The sequence below is a fragment of the Ovis aries genome, chromosome 6 (genome assembly GCF_016772045.2).
Source record: "Ovis aries strain OAR_USU_Benz2616 breed Rambouillet chromosome 6, ARS-UI_Ramb_v3.0, whole genome shotgun sequence".
NCBI lineage: Eukaryota > Metazoa > Chordata > Mammalia > Artiodactyla > Bovidae > Ovis > Ovis aries.
Genome location: NC_056059.1, coordinates 59360041 through 59378603, shown reverse-complemented (window position 1 = coordinate 59378603; position 18563 = coordinate 59360041). Strand labels below are relative to the sequence as shown.

The following is an 18563-nucleotide window of genomic DNA, read 5'->3' as shown; positions in this document are numbered from 1 at the left end:
CCAGAAGCCAGAGCCGGGATTTGAGTTACATAATGTACAAAGAACTGATAATTCATTGGTCATTTCAATCACAGCTGTAGGTTTGGGGATATGCTGTGTGGTTGCTAAATATTAAACCCACAAAAGTTCTTTTTACTCCTTATTTGATGTCTTAAATGATTAGATAGTGCTTGTCCTATCCAGTGACATTTTTTACCTAATAAACCTTTATGTTTTACACAATCTACTTAGAGGTGGAGGAGGAGTAATAGGAACAGATACATATGCTTATAAAAACGTAAGGACATCTCTGGTGAGGTTCACAAAAAGCCCTGAGTTTTGTGGAGGCTTACTTTGCCAACAAAGGTCTGTCTAGTCAAGGCTATGTTTTTTCCAGTGGTCATGTATGGACGTAAGAGTTGGACTGTGAAGAAAGCTGAGCACCGAAGAATTGATGCTTTTGAACTGTGGTGTTGGAGAAGCCTCTTGAGAGTCCCTTGGACTGCAAGGAGATCCAACCAGTCCATTCTAAAGGAGATCAGTCCTGGGTGTTCTTTGAAAGGACTGATGCTAAAGCTGGAACTCCAGTACTTTGGCCACCTCATGCAAAGAACTGACTCATTGGAAAAGACCCTGATGCTGGGAGGGATTGGGGGCAGGAGGAGAAGGGGACGACCGAGGATGAGATGGCTGGATGGCATCACTGACTTGATGGACGTGAGTCTGAGTGAACTCCTGGAGTTGGTGATGGATAGGGAGGCCTGGCATGCTGCAATTCATGGGGTCACAAAGAGTCGGACACAACTGAGCAATTGAACTGAACTGAAGGTTAGGAGAGAGAGAGAGATTTACCATGCATAGAATATCTTTTTGTACTTTTGAATTTTGTACTGTGTATACATATTACTTATAGGGAAAAAATTAATAAAACTTAAACAGAATATATGCAAAGTAGGAAGTTCATTAGGTCTGATTTGTGACCCAAAGGCTGGAAGTCTTTTTTTCAATTTCTTTAGAATGTATAATTTGTTTACAGTATTAACTATAGTCACCATGCTGTACATTACATACCCATAACTTACTGATTTTTTTTTAACTAGACATTTGCACCTTTTGACCTCCTTCACCCATTTTGCCCACCCTTCTCCCCCTGCCTCAGGCTGCCACCAGTCTCTTCTCTATATTCATGAGATTTTTGTTTTTAGATTCCACATATAAGTGAGATCATACAGTATTTATCTTTTTCTGACTTACTTCACTTAGCATAATGCCCTTGGGGTCCATCCATGTTGTTACAGGTGGCAAGATTTCATTCTTTTTTTATGGCTGAATAATACTCCTTTGTGTGTGTGTTTTCTTTATCTATTCATCCATCCGTTGACACTTAGAGGTTATTTCCATATCTTGGATATTGCAAATAATGCTACAGAAAACATACAGTTATATGTATCTTTTGTATCTTTGTGTTTTTGTTTTCTTAAGGTAAATACCCAGAAGTGGAACTGCTTGATTTATATAGTAGTTCTATTTTTAACTTTTTGAGGAACTTCCATACTGTTTTCCATAGGTTGCTACCAATTTTTATTTCCACTGACAGTGTACAGGGGTTTCCTTTTCTCCATATCCTCACCAACACTCATTATTTACTGTCTTTTTGATAATAGCCATAGAATGTATAAAAGGGTTTTTGAATTGATTCTTTGCATATTTAGGAAGGTTTAAGGTATCCAGCATATTTTTTTTTACAATAATTAAGATCTATTTTCTCATTCTAATTCAAATAGAACTACTTTTAGTGGTATACAGAAAAACAAGTCTGATCATCTTAGCAATTTATAAGATGATTTATTCTGTTGTTTTAGATGAGGTCATAATTTGTCTAGCATAGTAATAATAATAGCTAACATTTCTTCTTTCTTGTGTTGTCACTACATTTCATATGTGCTGTGTATTTAATTCTTACCTGTATTCAGATCTAGGCATATCCTCATTTTACCACATGAGGAAACTAAAGCTTAAAGGTGTTAAAGAATTTGCCAAAGGTCTTGAAACTCTAGAAAGTTGCAGAGCCTGACTTTAAATCAACATCTGTCTTTGTTCAGAGTCCAGCTAAGCACAAGTGCCATGGAGTGGCTTCCCCAAATAATTGCAAGTGATGTTAAACTGCTGTAATGGAGAGAGGGTGTGATTATAAAGTAATGAAGCTGAATTGAAAAGTTGCATGCTCATTCTGTTTACTCTGTGTCATCTCTTTTAAGATATATGAGATTATCATTTTTAAACATCCTAAAAGGCCTCAGCATAGGGTGAACATTCATAAAAGGATGATGTCTGTTTATTGATAGGTGGGTCTTTTCTTTTCAGTTATCTTTTAAATTTCATAATCATATGGTTCCAAAATTAAATTATATGTTAAGATAGACAATGAAAACTTCAAATCCCATCTCATCAGAACCTACTCTGTTCCTCCAACCCACTGCCCAACTCCTGTGGTATCATTTTTATTAGTTTCTTATTTATCCAACCACTGTTTATGCAGATGTAAGCTAAAAGGAAAAAAAATTCCTTTCTTTCCAAAGGCCTTTTCTATAAAGAGAACCTATTTTTCTCTCTCTTTGCTTCTAACTTTAAGTGAGAAAAAAATCTTGTTAACCAAGTTTACTCTTTCTTTAGTGGCTCTGCTCTATGGTTAAGTGCTTTTCCTTTGGTAAGTCTAATAACATATGGTAGTAGGAGTTTATGTCACAGGTAACTTTTTAAAATTCCTAATTTAACTAGGTGAATTGCACCAGACCACAGTATATTTGAGTATTATGTTGAGGAGAAAAAAATCCCGCCAAACTGATCAGGCCCTATATGTATTCTGTGTTTTTATCTGATATTTGATTTTGAAGGTACAATAGATAGTGTGGTAGTGTTCATTACAAAACAAAGCATGATCTTTCTGATAAGTAGTATCCGTTTTGGTAAGTCTGGTGGCTAATTTCCTTTTTTCTTATTCATTGTAGTTGAGGCAGTCGCAGTCCTACTGTACAGACACAGAATGTCTTCAGGAATGTAAGTAATGGTGGGACAGCAGGAGGCTTGGCATTGGGGGCACAGTTAGAGATCGGAATATGACTGAACATTTGCCAGAAATTATGCTTACAGTTTGCTGTTTAAGGAGATGACTCTCAGTAATGTAGCTCCTACTGAAAATGCTAAATTTTTTAAGTTAAAAATGTGTTTTTTGGTCCTGCCACAAAATCAGAACTGCTTCATTGAATAAAATCATAAAACCATAGATACAAAAAAAGGAAAAGAAAAACTTCCAGAATAATAAAAGATGACCACTGTTCACAACTTGGTGTAAACCCTCCCAAGACCTCTTTTGGGGGGCAAATATGTGAGGAACTGGTCACTTTGGGCTCATTGGACTGAGCACCGGGGCTTTAGCACAAACCCCTCATTTTTTCCCTAGCATCTATCTGCATCCATTGGCAACTTTGAGAGTTTGTGAGCGCAGGAAGGGGAGGCCATTTTTTGCCAAGGTTTGGAAGCTTTGGGAGCCATTGGAATCATTCCCTTGGCTCTGACATTAGAAGTCTCAAGAGGGTATGGACAGTGGGGAGGTTTCTCCATGACTTTTGAGGCAGTGGTGATGATAAAGTGAGAATCAGTGTGGGAAGGTGGATCCTGCATGGTGAATGTAGGTGGTGGACTTGGTGGCCGTAATATGAGGCATCTTTTTTCAGGACAGAAATAACCTGAGGGATACTTTGAAGGGAAATAGTAGCCAAACCAGCCCTGTACCATAATAATTTGACCATAAGAATGAAAGTATGACATTCACAGGATGGTGAAGCCAGGCACAATTCAATTCATATATACCTAGAAAAATGGGATCACTTTGTATATGTTGTTTTTCACTACTATATTGTGACTATATCAACATGTATTTACCTTAAAAATATTTACTAAATAATAATTCATTATGAGGATGTACCAGTGTTCAAATAATTCCCTTCTGTTGGAATCTTAGGTTACTAATATATTTTTGCTGTTATAAATAATACTTAAATAAACATCCTTATGTACATTTTAAGACTTTTGACATACTGCCAAATTGCACTTATTAGTAGGCTAGTTGCTTGTACTTCATATCTCTGAAGCTGAGTGCTACTTTATTATGTATATGAAGCTAAAGCGAAACACAGCAAGGTGTCATTATAAAGAGGCTTGTTACTACATTATTAATTACTGTTATTACTGTGTGAACTGAGCATCCCATCAAATTCTGTAAATGGAACAACTTAGAGAAATAGAAGCTAGTACAGTGCCTGGCTCAAAGTAGAAGCTTTGTCAGAAGGTAGTCTTTTGGTGCAACAGGACAATAACCATATGCCTCTGGGCAAGAAAGTAACGGACAGACGTTCCATTCGGTTTGGGGCATGGTGGGTGGTGACCGGTGCCCCCACTCCAGGTTTCTTTGCATTGACTCTTCAGCAGCGTTCACTAACCTACAGTGCTCCCTCTGATAACCAGCTCAGATTTTTGCCTCAGCAGAAAAACTAAAACCTGTCCTTCTTGTTGGAATTAATCTCATTGAACTTCCCATGGGGAAAAATTTATTGTATTTGTGGTATTTGTGACCCTTGAGCCAGCCCCACCTGTAAACCAAATATACTCTTATTTCTGTGAGTGAAATTTCACTTCTTTAATCCAAACATAAAAGCAAGACTCTAGAGCTTGAGTATTAATTCAGTTATCTTGGCCAGCTGTCCACCGCCCACTCCGCTCACCCCAGTCCTTTTAGCATTTGGTGGAAATCCTTTCTAACAGCCATGTCTTTAAATGGTTTAAGCAGTTGTTTCCTCTGAGTGATATGTAATTATTTTTCTGTGTATTTTAAATCTTCAGCAATGAGCTAATGCTCATATATAAAGTATATATGTTAATCAGGGGTCCTCACAACCCCCCTTCTGTTTCAGTAACTTGTGAGAATGGCTAACAGAATGGAGGAAAATAATTAAATTACTGTTACCGGTTTATTATAAAGATGCAGCAACCAAATGGGAGAGATGTGTAGGGCAGGGGACAAGGGGAGGGATGCAGAGCTTTCCTGTCTTCTTGGGTGCACCACCCTCCCAGCCAACTCCAGGTGTGTCCTGGCCCAGAAGCTCCGTGAACCCCATCATTCAGGGGGTTTATGGAGGTTCTGTTTCATAGGTGTGACTAGATCGTTGTCCATCTATATAAGTTTAGAGAAATAACCTCTCAGGATCTGTCAGCTGTTAGATCCTCTCTCTTTTTCATCTTCCTTGTGTCCAGCTAAATTAATAGTGTCACTGTGAATATCCCATTTGACATCTTACTTGTAATACTTTACTTTTTCTTGTAACCGAAGACTTAACCATTGAGTAGAATGGAACACTGTATTTTAGTGTACAAAATCCTTTTACATTTTTATGATGTGACGTTTTTCTAGACCACAGAGTAAAAGGTATTTATCCTCTTAAGGCAAATAATTCCTAGGCAGTGAAGGGAACAGGTTTTATATCCCCCATGTGATTGTGCTTCTTTAATACTCAGATTATTTGGCACTATATCAATGTTTAGAATGTTTAGTGCCAAACAGTCATCACAATAAACACCAAAGTGGCCAGATCACGTAAAGGCTGTCTCACTCCTCCCTGTTGACTTTACAACAGCTGCTCCTCATACTTGCTTGTATTGGCCGCATGCAGTGCCAGGGAGTTTGAGTAGCTTATATGTTCTGAGACTTCGTGAAGAAGCCCAAGTCAGTTCAGATATCCGGCATCTCTAATCCCAAAATACATGGTTCAAAACTCAAACAGTTAATTAGTGTGTAGTGAAAAGAGGATTTCCTACTCATATTCTCCCATCTGTCCAGGTCCTGTCTTTGGGCATTATTGGCCCTCTGTGTATTTTTCCACAATTTCTTTATGCATATACAGGCAAATATTTATTGTTTGCCACCCCCCTTTCTTAGTACACACTGTTTTTCACCTGTTTTCTCCCCTCTGTCAAGAAATAGCTTGTCGCTTGTCTCATGTAAACGTCCCTCACCATTGTGTTACAGCTTCACCCCAGACCCCACATACCATAATTTCTTATTTGAATGCTCTTGGCAAACATTTAGGTCTGTTTTCAGCTTTTTGTTAATAACCCTGCAGAGTATGTCTATGTAAAGTACCTTCTAGAGCCAGTCTTAAGTTTGTGCTACTGCTGTAAACAAGAAAAATACTGTGATCATCGGTTCGACTGTCCTGGTTCAGCTATTGCTGATATGGGCCTTAAGTTATTGGAGAATGAGAGAATGCTCTTATCAAACCTAGGAAGTCAGGAAAACTGTATCTGTTTAGCCTTTTTAAGTAGAGAAGTCTGCATATTACTGCCCTGCAGAAGTTTTAGAGGCACACTTAGCTTTTTCTTCCTCCTCCTCCCATCACCATTTCAGGCTTTTGCCAAGTGTTGTGCTTCTTTCATCTTGTTGCCATTTATATCTGACCCTTTTTCATTCTCACTTCACCATCTTATCCAGTCCGGTCATTCACACCAGGACCTTTCTGCACGTAGTCTTTTCTGTGCTCAGTTGCTAAGTCATGTCCACCTCTTATGTGATTCCATAGACTGTAGCTAGCCAGGCTCCTCTGTCCATGGGATTTTCCAGGCAAGAATACTGTAGCGGGTTGCCATTTTCTTATCCAGGAGATCTTCCCAAACCAGGGATAGAACCCATGGTTCCTGCCTCGTGTCCTGCATTGCTAGCAGATTCTTGATCGCTGAGCCACCAGGGAAGCTTAATTTGATCCTAAAGCTGATCAGCTATAGCACAGATCAGTAGTGGCTGATGTTTATCGAATACTTATTGTGTTCCAGGTACTGTGCTACTTTTCATGTACTGATCATTTCCGTCTTCGCAACTATTCTATGAGATGATGGTAATATTTCCATTTCACAGGTTAAAAAAAAAATCGAGGCACAGAGATTATTTATTTAAGAGGTGGTAAAGTCAAACAGCTATGAGATAGTTTCATTTTTAAAAAGTTAATGAATTAATTAGGAGACGTAGGAAACCATTGTTTCAAACTAGAAATGCTACCCTAGTCTAGAGAACTAAGGAAAGAATGGGCAGAGAAAATGGAGCTTTTTTTTCACCAGGCGAGAGTGGGTTGTAGGATGTTGTTGAATGAGTTAAATGAGATCATGCCTAACAGGGAAAAATAATGAGTCCGCAGAATGACTGAGTTTGCGAAGTTGGTGAATGGCAGCCAAACTAGCAATGCACTATTGCATCAGATTCACTTGGAAAGCTTTAAAAATATTGTTGGTTCCTGACCCCACCCCGGAGGCGCTCCTGAATTAGATGATATGAGGCAGGGCCTTAGAAATGGTGGCGTGGATGTTGTCACAGGCTATTCTATTTGGGCATGCAAGTCAGGGATCCACTGGATAAAGGCGGAAGAAGGAATGAGGTTGACTAGAGCAGAGGAGGATTTTTCTGAGAAATGGTAAGTGGTAACATTGGTGAGTAGGGCCACGTCTTATGAGGAAAGGCCAGGCTGAAGAGTTCAGAGTCGAAGCAGTAGACAGTGGAGAGTGAGTCACTGGGTTAGTCAGCAGAGGTGTGTGAAGAGCAGTGTTGTAAGCAGGCTTTTTCGGCAGCAGTGTGCAGGAAGGAGAGGCTGCGGTGGGAACCAGGCTAGGAGACAGCACCGGGGAGCTAGGAGTCATGTTAGCACCATGGGAGTCTCACACAGAGAGTGAGCATTCTACCACGTTTGCTTTGTCTAGAACTAGGCATTAGTAAATTTGGGATCTGAGGTTTAACTATGTGAAACTTCACAGTCCTTTACTTGTGAAGAGCATCAAAAAGCAAGGGACCCATTTTCCACACTGAATTGGCATTGGGCTTACACTTCAGGTCTAACTAATGTAGCATTTTAGTTCTGAGTGGTACACTATATGAAGTGATCATATATAGACAAACAGTTCTCTTTCTTTGACTACTTTTGTATACTCTAACAGCTAGTTGTAAGTTTATCAAAAATCCTTTTAAAAACTGTATTTGCCAATTTTACTACCCACAGGAGTAATAGTTTTCAGGGGCCTGTCTTCTATGTGATACTGTCAGAGATTATGACATAGCAAAGAGGTTAAGAGCACAGACCCTGGAATGGGGCCACTGTATTTAAACCCCAGCTTTGCCACATGCCGACTGTATGACATTGGGGTTTAACCCCCCATTCCCCAGTTTCCTCATCTATAAAATCAAAGGTATTATATACCTGCCATAAAATAAGATTGCTAAGGAATTCCCTGGAGGTCCAGTAGTTAGGACTCAGCACTTTCACTGCTGATGGCCTGGGTTCCATCCCTGTTCTGTGAAGCTGGGAACTAAGATCCCACAGGTCTCCAGGCGCAGCCAAAATAAAAATAAAAAGATTGTTAAAAGGGATTGAGAGAGATAATGCCTGGTTCAAAGTAGCCGCTCAACTTTTAACTATAATTCAGTAATAAAAATAATAGATAATATTTTGCTTTAAAAAAGAAATCAGTCTTGGAGCAGCTTAAAGGATAGAATTAGAGGAGTCAAGAGTAAGTATAAGGAGGTTGGTTAAGAGGCCATTGCAGTAGACCAGACAAGAAGCTTGAACAAGTGTGGGTGTGGAGCTGAAAGTGGACAGATTTGAGTGGTATTTAAAAACTAAAATTGACAATAACCACCTATAGATACTATTTTCTCTAGAAATCTGATTTTCTAGAATTTTCATTTCTGACACTTTGAGTTCTCTAATACACATTTCATTTGTTATAAATTTGTTAAGCTCGTTCCATGAGCCAGGTACTTACTCTGAAATAAATAAGACATGGCTGCCTTGAGGGACTGATAACCTACACAGACACCAGATTTTTTTTTCTTCTGGATAAATGCATAGACTTTGAAATAACTAGATCTTAATCCATATTCTTTTTCCAAAAAAAGGCCAAATTAATCTCTTTGTTTGAAAATGTCATTAAAGGGATCTTTAATTCGTATATGTACAACTTAGATGTCGCCTTTTCCTTAAGCTCTATTATTTTTTCGGCTGCTTCTGTAATTAAAATGCATGACCCTCTCTCCCCTAGCATGGCTTTCCTGTATATCAGGTGGTCTTAACCTGGGTTCTGCAGATCTCAGTATAGCTATGAATTGCCGTGAATCTTTTGCAATTATTAATATATACAAAATTGTTGAATGTGTATACATGGACTCTTACAGTGGAAAGAGTCTTTTCTTTATCAAATTCTCAAAGGATTCTATTACCACACTACTATACTATTAAAAATCTTTATTTAATAGGCTCTGGCTTATGACTATTTTATACCATTTACCATTTAGATTTTCTCACAGGAGGAAACAGAAATTGAAGATGTGATATTTAATAATTCTTAAAAGTATTAATAGTTCTTATATTAATACAATTTTGAAGTTATTTAAACATTAGAGTTTGTTTTTACATTTACTAACAACATGGTACTTATTCAACAGTTTTTTTTGTTGTTGTTGCAAATACATTTTCTGTTTGTCTTTAGTGCCAGGACCCTCTAGTGATAATGGCATCAGTATTACCATGATCTTGATGGCCTGGATGGTTATTGCAGTGATCTTGTTTCTGTTGAGACCTCCTAATCTAAGAGGATCCAACCTAACTGGAAAACCAGCCAGTCCTCATAACGTAAGTGTTGTGGATTAGAGATCTTTTGGGGTGGGGGGATGGGTGTAGCCTGAGAAAGGGGTGGAGTTGTTTTGACTGAAATATCTAAATTACCAAAAGGAAGATTTAGCTCACAGAGTAAATTAAATTCTTCCTGTGTAGTTCCAGTAAGTCTTGCAATCCCAAATGGCTTAGTTTTCATGGAGTTACACATAGAGAAGTACAGACCAGTAGCCCCCACATCATTTTAAGATAAATTTCAATGTTTACTCACACGAGAAACATAAAAAGTGGTCCAGTTCATAATAATCCAGTGATAGTTCTCAAATCTCAGTCCTCCAGTTTCTAGGTCTGTCCACCTCACAGTTGATCCCTTTGCCTCTCATGTCCCAAGGTTCCTAGATACTCTTACTAGCTACAGTTCAAATGTCCCTACTTGCGCGTGCACACACACACACACACACATTCACTTATTCACTTTCTCTCTCTCCATTTTCTCCCCTTCTGTCCTAGATGTCAAATATAGCAGAGACATGGAGCCCGTCTGGCTCAACCTGCTTTCCCATCCTATTTCTCTCAAATTCATTCTGACAGTTCTGCATCACAGTAGATCAGCTGAGCTGGCAAAAGGAGTGGTAGGAATCATTTATGTTGATAAATCTTGATAGTCACGATTATAACAATTTTTAGAACCTAAATGAAAAATATGATAAAGTGACCCAACGGGGAGTTTTTGATTAACGTCTTTAATAGAGGCCTCCATTAAAGGATTCTTTTTAATTGTTTTCAGAGCCAATATTTATACTTGTTTTCTTTCTCATTTGATTTGGGTATTATCTCTTTAAAACTATTTCCATGGTGGCTTCACTTGTTGGACACCAAATTATCCCACTAGTTCCCTTCTTCAGCCTAAAATAATTGCTTCTTTCCCCCAATCTTGTGTTGCTAATATTAAAAAGAAATTTAATTAGACCAGTTGCTTATATAGGAGAAAGCAAATATGCAATGTTAATTGGTCAGTGCTTTGGGGCTGGAACATTTAGATATGTAGCATGCTGACTTTAGTTAAGAAAGAAGCCATCATTAGCACTATATAAAATGCCTTATTTTTAGGTTTTCTTCAAGAGGAGTATATCCATAAAACAGCTTGTATGTTGTCTTGATAAAGTGCTTTCTCCCTAGCCTTTTTTCTTTCTGTGTACAGTTTTGTTACTTTCATATCAAAGAGCAACATCCTCAATGTTTGGCACTAAATTAGAAGCCATTTAAAAGTGACAGAAATGCAAGATTACCATCATTGTAGACCAGCAGTTCTAGGAATGGTAGTCCCACAGCTCTAGGAATAAGCATGAAGACATACTGACCGATTCCAAGCAGAAAAATTGAATATCATCTGGGGTTTCATATAGCATATCAGAGTAATAAGTAAGTGGAATCTTCCTAAGGATTCCTAAAAGCTCTGCTCTTTCCTTTACAGTTCAGATGCTTTCTAGTACAAGTAACAAAAATCATTTCAGCCTGGTTTAAGTAATTGGCTCTATTGGTGTACATATCAAAAAATCCAGAGGGAGGGTCAGTGTTTAGAAAGTTTTAACAGTTCATTAGAGACCTACTCTCTTTCCTCAGACCAGTATTTATTCCAAGGTAGGCTCCCTTTCTGTCCCCTGTAGGGCAGCTACCAGTAGCAGCTGGAGCCAGCTATTTCCTCACTGACAGATGTTCTGTAGAGAGAAATACAAGTCTTTAGCTTCATTTTAATTGTACTGTACTCAGTCACCTTATTAGCAAGAAGGATGAGACTACCTTAATTGGTTTAAATATCACTTCTAGAGCTGTCAGGGAGAGCACTTTCAGCTAAGTCAATATCACTGTTACAAAATTTTCTTTTCTTCCATACTATAAAGAAGAAAGAGACAAATGTTGGTGAATCACAGTGCTGTCTTGTGCAGAAGAAACATAGGAGAAGTCCAAATAAATATATGATTTAGGATGGGAAGCTGAGGGCCATCACTGCTCAGTTCTTACTGTATGTGTTAGATTGGTTGTACTGGGGAATTTAAGAAGTCAATTTCATAATTTCTCTCTCTCTGATGTCAGGGTCAAGATCCACCAGCCCCTCCTGTGGACTAACTTTGTGGATATGGGAAGTGAAACTAGTTTAACACCTTGCACGACCAAATGAACGAAGATGACCAGAGTACTCTTAACCCCATTAGAACTGTTTTTTATTTTGCATCTGCAGTATGGGATAGTATTGTTTTCATGAGCTTCTAGAAATTTCACTTGCGAGCTTATTTTTGCTTCCTGTGTCATCACCTTTCCTATATTTGAGTAAATGATTACATTAAAAAGTTACATGGGGCTTTTTTGGTTATCCTAAACTTAAACATTCCACTCGTTCTGTTTGTAACTGTGATCATAATTTTTGTGGTAATTTCTGGCCTGATAGAAGGAAATTTGAGATCTCTACATTTAAATATTCTTTCAATGGGTTTAAAAATTGTTTTTCTTTAATAAGGTATTTATAAAGTTATTTGGGGTTACCTGAGATTGTATGAAAGAAAATTAGAACCACACTGTATTTATATTTACCTTGGTAGTTTATTTGTGGATGGCAGTTTTCTCTAGTTCTTAGGACTGTGACAACTTTTGGAATATTTTACAAATTACAGCTGAAATCTGTATCATCCACTACAGATGATTTATGTGGCTAAGAAAAGGAGAAAAGAAATGAAATAACTGTTTACTAAGTTTTTATTCCCATAAAATGTCTAATATTCAGAAAACTTTAAATAAACATGATTTAAATGGTGGATGATTTACAGTCCATTATATGAAATTTGTAAGCCTCTGCACACTAGCCTTATTACACAGTTCATGAAAGGAGGAAAAAATTTAATTCTTTCTACCTTTGCCAGGTATAATCTATACAGTAATAATTTAAGCTATAACTTATTTTTAGAGTGGGTGCCTCTCAGGAAACTGCTTTTGTGTTGTAAACGTCCCTGTTAAATGAAACGATCTTAAAGCTGTCTTGGGGGCCTGTTGGGTTACTGACATTTGAATGCTTTCACTTACTCTTTTTTTTTTTTTGGAAGAAAAAATTTAGACTCTTGTTATCTTTCTGACTTTAAAAGTATTTAATGAATTCTTGGTTTACTCCAAGGGAAAAGGAGGAAAATGAGAAACAATCAAGGATATTTTTTCTCAACCTCTGTTTCATTCTTGTTTGGTAATAGGATGGATTGGGGTGGGGAGGAGCACTAATATAAGGAAATTTTTGAAATATATAAAAATGTAAAAGGTTTCATTTGTTTTTGTTCAGTTTGAAAGAAAATGAATACAAATGGCATTAAAAAGTCTGCATGACCTGTGTGGTTATAGAATTTTTTTCTAACAAATGATTGCAGATGATTTATGGGGGCTAGAAGATATTTTGCTGTCAATGTAAGGATGCTCCCCGTCCCAGATCAGTTTAGCTTTTCACTGTATAGATCTGAGAAATTACTTGTATGAATTAAATAAACTTCTCTATATTATTGTACTGTTTAATAGAGTCTCTGATACAATTACGTGACACTTGTAGGGTATTTTTCTCCTTTATTATGATTCTGTTCTAGGCTATAAACACTGTAAGGGCTTCATTTCATTATATAATCTGATATTGAATGCTTGCATTCCTCCTGTGCATCTTGGCTTTGTGCTCAACTTTTCTTGAAATAAAATAACCTACTGTTAATTACTTGTGTTAATCGAGGGGTGTCATAACACAGGTAAGTCAAATCCTGGGTAAAAGAACACCATAGATTTAAGGTTTTTCCTCTTAATATGGCCTATTAAAAGCCTTCTCAGCTTCATAGCTTTTAAAGCAGAAAGGGCAGGAATGGCCTAAGATGGAGCTGAATCCCTGTAATCATTTCTTTTTCTGCCCTTGCCCCTGAACTTTGAAGGCTAGCACATATCTCGTAACGGTCTGCTGTTTAAGCTGCTAGAAAGCTAGTCTCTGGAAGAGATAGTGATGTGTCACTGAATCTGTGGTTCACAAAGAACTAAGAATTGACTTTGGGGAATTCCCTGGTGGTCCAGTGATTAGGACTCCATGCTTTCACTGCCGAAGGCCCAGGTTCAATTCCTGATCAGGGAACTAAGACCCTGTAAGCCACGTGGAGTGGCAAAACAAACAAAAAAAAAAAGAATTGACTTTGGTTGAAGGAAGTGGCTGTGACCTGGAAACAGTATCTTAGTATTAGCTAGAGACCTGGAAATCTGGGTTCTTATTCCTAGTTCTTCATTTCTGTCACATATACTTAATTGACATTACATTAGAATATTAACCATTTCCTATATGGACCATCTATTTAATTAATAACAAAAGTTCTTAGTGAAGTATTTAGTCTTGGTTTTTCTGCTTGTACAATTTCTCTGCCCTCCCAACAAAGACAGTATGCGGTAGCACATAAAGTATTCCTTTTAACCTAATTAGTAATTTATACTATTCTGTTTTATCCCTAAAGCTTCTACATGTGGCCTTTTTATTGAGCACACTCTTAGTCATTATTTGGCTTGTAAACATTCACCTAAATTATGGCTACAATAGTTTTTAAATAGTCTGGAAAAATGCTTCAATTTTAATCACTTTTGGCTCTTAAACAGCCCACAAATGCCATTAATAGTTTATTTTGTTTTAGAGTTATTTAATGTTATTTTATGCAGAATAATGTTTTGTTCTGTTTTGCTTTCCACATGGAAAAACATTAGAACTGTGTATAGTAAAAGATTTTATGATGTATCTATCCACAACACTATCCCATGTTCAATAAGTCATATTTTAATTTTAAACTACTTGGAGAGAGTTTCTAAAGTAACTATTAACTACAGCTATTCAATGGTTACTTTTAGTGTCTTTGTGATATGCGATGTTACAGTGTTTATAAATTATCTATATCTTATATTTTCAAAGGAACCTCAGAAGTCTCACACCCTGAATCAAAGCCTGTCAATGAATAAGTGCTAAAATTTGACCAGCTCAGCTTAAGACACAAAACAGCAACTTGAAGGAGAAATTGAGAGAGTTTAAATTAATGGGTGAAATTTTTGTTGTTGCAATAGTAGGTTTAGTCTTAACTTTATAACATTTCTAAATGAAAAGTCATATGTATTTGTTACTGTGTCTGATGATTACTTTGTTAAAAGCAAAAGTGGTCATGTGATGTACCAAATGTTAACTGCTGTTTTTAAATGTTTAAATCATGCCAAACAAATCATGTCTGTGCCATCCAGGGTTTATTGTAATCTTTTACTGAGTACTTGGACTGGGAAAAAGGGCTTGTACTATGCACTTTTTATTAATGAATAAATAGGAAACATTAGTAACACTCACTGCTTTCTGTTTGGTTTTTGTGGGAAGAGAAGCGAGCATCTTTTGCCTAGTAAAATGTTAAAGTCCTTTATTAAACAGTTTTTTTTTTTGGTAAGATTTTTTTACCCTTAACTAAGACATTCCTAAGCAAGAACTTTGAGTTATACAAAGAATATTTTTGTAATAGCAATCTGGGGCCAGTATTCAGAAGGATTCTAAGAATCTCTAGGAAATTAGGTTGCAATTACATTTCTTTTGTTATTTCTTCCTAGAATACAGGTCCAGTAGACAGACATTTGCTATCCAATAGTGTTAATTATATGAGCAGATATATGTTACCCAAAAGGAGCTAGACATGTAACTGTTCTGAAAACAGACAAAAGTGACATTTGCTTTTGCTCTGTGACCTGGAATGCATCCAGACACTAAAGATCACAGAAGCAACTAAGTGTTCATTGACAGATGCACAGATAACGATGTGGTATACACGGAATAGAATATTACTCAGCCATGAAAAAAGGAGTCTTGCCATTTGTGACATGAATGAATCTAGAGGAGATTTTATGCTAAGTGAAGTGGGTCAGAAAGACCAATATCATACTGCTTCACTGATATGTGAAATATTGAGAAAAAAGTGAAAACAGACAGATACACAGTACAAATGGGTGGTCGCCAGAAGGGAGAGAGCAGGGTGGAAGGTGGTGTGGGGAAGCAAGGGAGGACAAACTAGGTGAAGGAAATTAACAGGCACAAACCTCGTTATAAATAAGTCACAGGGATGTAATACACAGCATAGGGACTATGGTCAATAATAGTCTAATAACTTTGAGAACAGATGGTTACTAGACTTGTGATGATTTCATGTACATAAATGTCAAATCATTACATAGTATACCTAAAACTAACATAATGCTTTATGTCAACTATATTTCAACTTAAGAAATCCCAGGACTGGGACCTGGGTACATATTTAGAGCTCTGGTTGAGAGAGGAACCTGCAAAATAGACTGAGAAGGAGCATCCTGTGAAAGAAGAAGAAAACCATATGAATGTAGTCTTGGAAGCCTGAAAAGAAAGCAAATCTCTAAAGGGAGGAGGGCTCAGTGGCGTTCAGTTCTACTGAGAAAAAAAACATGGAGGTGGAGAGCTGAACATTTTGACAAAGGATTCGTAGTGAACTTGAGAAAAGGTGTTTTGTTGGAGTAATGATGCAAACCCAGCTTGGAGTAGTTAAGGGAAGAAATTAGGGTAAGGAAGGAGAGACAAGTACAAGTGACTCTTTGGAGGGGGTTTACAGTGATTGGGAGCAGAGAAATGGAGTAGTAACTTGAGTGTGATGTGGGTCTGGGGCAAGAAGAAATTTCTATTGCTGTTGTTTTAAGATGGAAGATAAGAGTATGTGCAGAGTTGTGAGGTGATAGCCAAAGAGACCCCTCCACAGTGATGTCACCCCTGTATTGGCCTCAGCACCAATATCATCGTGTCTGACAGCGAGACTCACTAATACCTACATGTTTTTGCCAAGGCTCCCTACTGTCTCCCTACACTCATAGCCTGGCTGTGGTAATTCGCCTTAGAGACTACCTTGATTAATCCTGTCATGTCCTATACCCCTGTTTATATTGGCTTCCACAAGTCTAAGACTCCAAGGCCATCATCATTCATTTCCCCTCAGCTGATGCAATCTCATACCTTTCCTCCTAAACTTAAGGGTCATCATCTGCAAAAGCCCCATATTTTCAACCCTTTCTCTGAACATTCCCTTCCCCAAAACATGGTATTTCCTTAAGGGTACTAGCTCTTGCCTCTTGAGTGAGAGCTGTTTTCTTTTCCAGATCATATGACCAAGGAATGGAGACAGTGAACCTCTTCCCAGTTTCTCTTTTGGACAGTCAGGCTATCATTCTCTCCTCCCTAAAACTCTCCAACTCTTGAAGCTCATGCTGTTAGAGTATTCTACCCTGGCTTTCACAGTTATTTATAGACTTCTGGATTACTCCGCACTCCTTGAAGATTTTAGCACCGGACTTTCTGCCTATCTTTTCAGCAATCTTCTATGGTGATTCTGGTATCAGTATCCAAGAAGACAACCCTTTCAATACTCAGTCCTCTAACATCCTCTAGTTATCTCATTTTCTACACACCTGCAGCCATCCACTCCATGAGCAAATCCTAGACTTATAATTTTAAACTTTATTACTTGTATGTTCGTAAGAGAATTTTGAAAAGTGGCATACTATTCTAAATTTTTTTTTCCTTTTAGAAGTCAATGCAAAGCAATCTTGATGCTCTTTCTTAACATAGGTTCATATGTGTCCCTCCCACTTCAGAAACTGTACTACTGATGTCATTTTAATTCTTTTTTTCTGTATTTTGCTGAAATACACAAGGAGGTAGAAGGGGATATAAACCTTGATTTGTATCTTTCACCCAAATGTGGCTCCATGTGTGAGCAAACCAAACAGAATCTCTACAACTACCTTCATTTATTTTAATACAGTTTTTCAGTAAAGCCACAAGTAACAGCAAGATTATAATGCAGAAACTACAAGAGACTGTAAGACTTGCAGACAAAACTTGATAGCCTCAAAGCATTCAGATAACTGCAAGCCCAGCTGCTGTTCTTCATGCCAGAATCAGTGTGATTAAACACCTTGGAATGTGAAGTCAAGTGGGACTTAGGAAGCATCACTGCGAACAAAGCTAGTGGAGATAATGGAATTTCAGTTGAGTTATTTGAAATCCTAAGAGATGATGCTGTAAAAGTGCTGCACTCAATCTGCCAGCAAATTTGGAAAACTCAGCAGTGGCCACAGGACTGGAAAGGTCAGTTTTCATTCCAATCCTATAGAAAGGCAATGCCAAAGAATGTTCAAACTACCACACAAGTGTACTCATCTCACACACTAGCAAAGTAATGCTCAAAATTCTCCCAAGTGAGGCTTCAACAGTATGTGAACCGAGAACTTCCAGATGTTTAAGCTGGATTTAGAAAAGGCAGAGGGACCAGAGATCAACATCCTGCCAATGTCTGCTGGATCATAGAGAAAGCAACAGAATTGCAGAAAAACATCTGCTTCATTGACTACACCAAAGCCTTTGACTGTGTGGATCACAACAAACTGGAAAATTCTTAAAGAGATGGGAATACCAGACCACATTACCTGCCTCCTGAGAAATCTGTATAGAGGTCAAGAAGCAACAGTTACAACTGGACATGGAACAAAGGACTGGTTCCAAATTGGGAAAGGAGTACATCAAGACTGTATATTGTCACCTTGCGTATTTAACTTATATGCAGAGTTCACCATGAGAAATGCTGGGGCTGAATGAAGCATAAGCTGGAATCAATATGGCCAGGAAAAATATCAATAACCTCAGATATGCAGATGACATCACCCTTATGGCAGAAAGTGAAGAGGAATTAAAGAGCTTCTTGATGAAAGAGGAGAGAAAAAAAGCTGGCTTAAAACTCAACATTTAAAAAACGAAGATCATGGCGTCCAGTCCCATCACTTCATGGC

At 37.7% G+C, this 18563-nt stretch overlaps 1 protein-coding gene across 2 annotated transcripts in view; it reads left to right on the top strand.

Moving 5' to 3' along the window:
* The window catches only part of SMIM14 (small integral membrane protein 14), a 62599-nt gene extending 47544 nt beyond the window's left edge, over positions 1–15055 (top strand). For both annotated transcript variants that reach the window (XM_004009779.5, XM_060416982.1), the window contains exons 3-5: positions 2988–3036; positions 9559–9701; positions 11778–15055. In XM_004009779.5, coding sequence (XP_004009828.1) covers positions 2988–3036; positions 9559–9701; positions 11778–11810 — 225 coding nt within the window. In that variant the 3' untranslated portion in view covers positions 11811–15055. The remainder of the gene's footprint in view (positions 1–2987; positions 3037–9558; positions 9702–11777) is intronic.
* The last annotated feature ends 3508 nt before the right edge of the window (positions 15056–18563 follow it).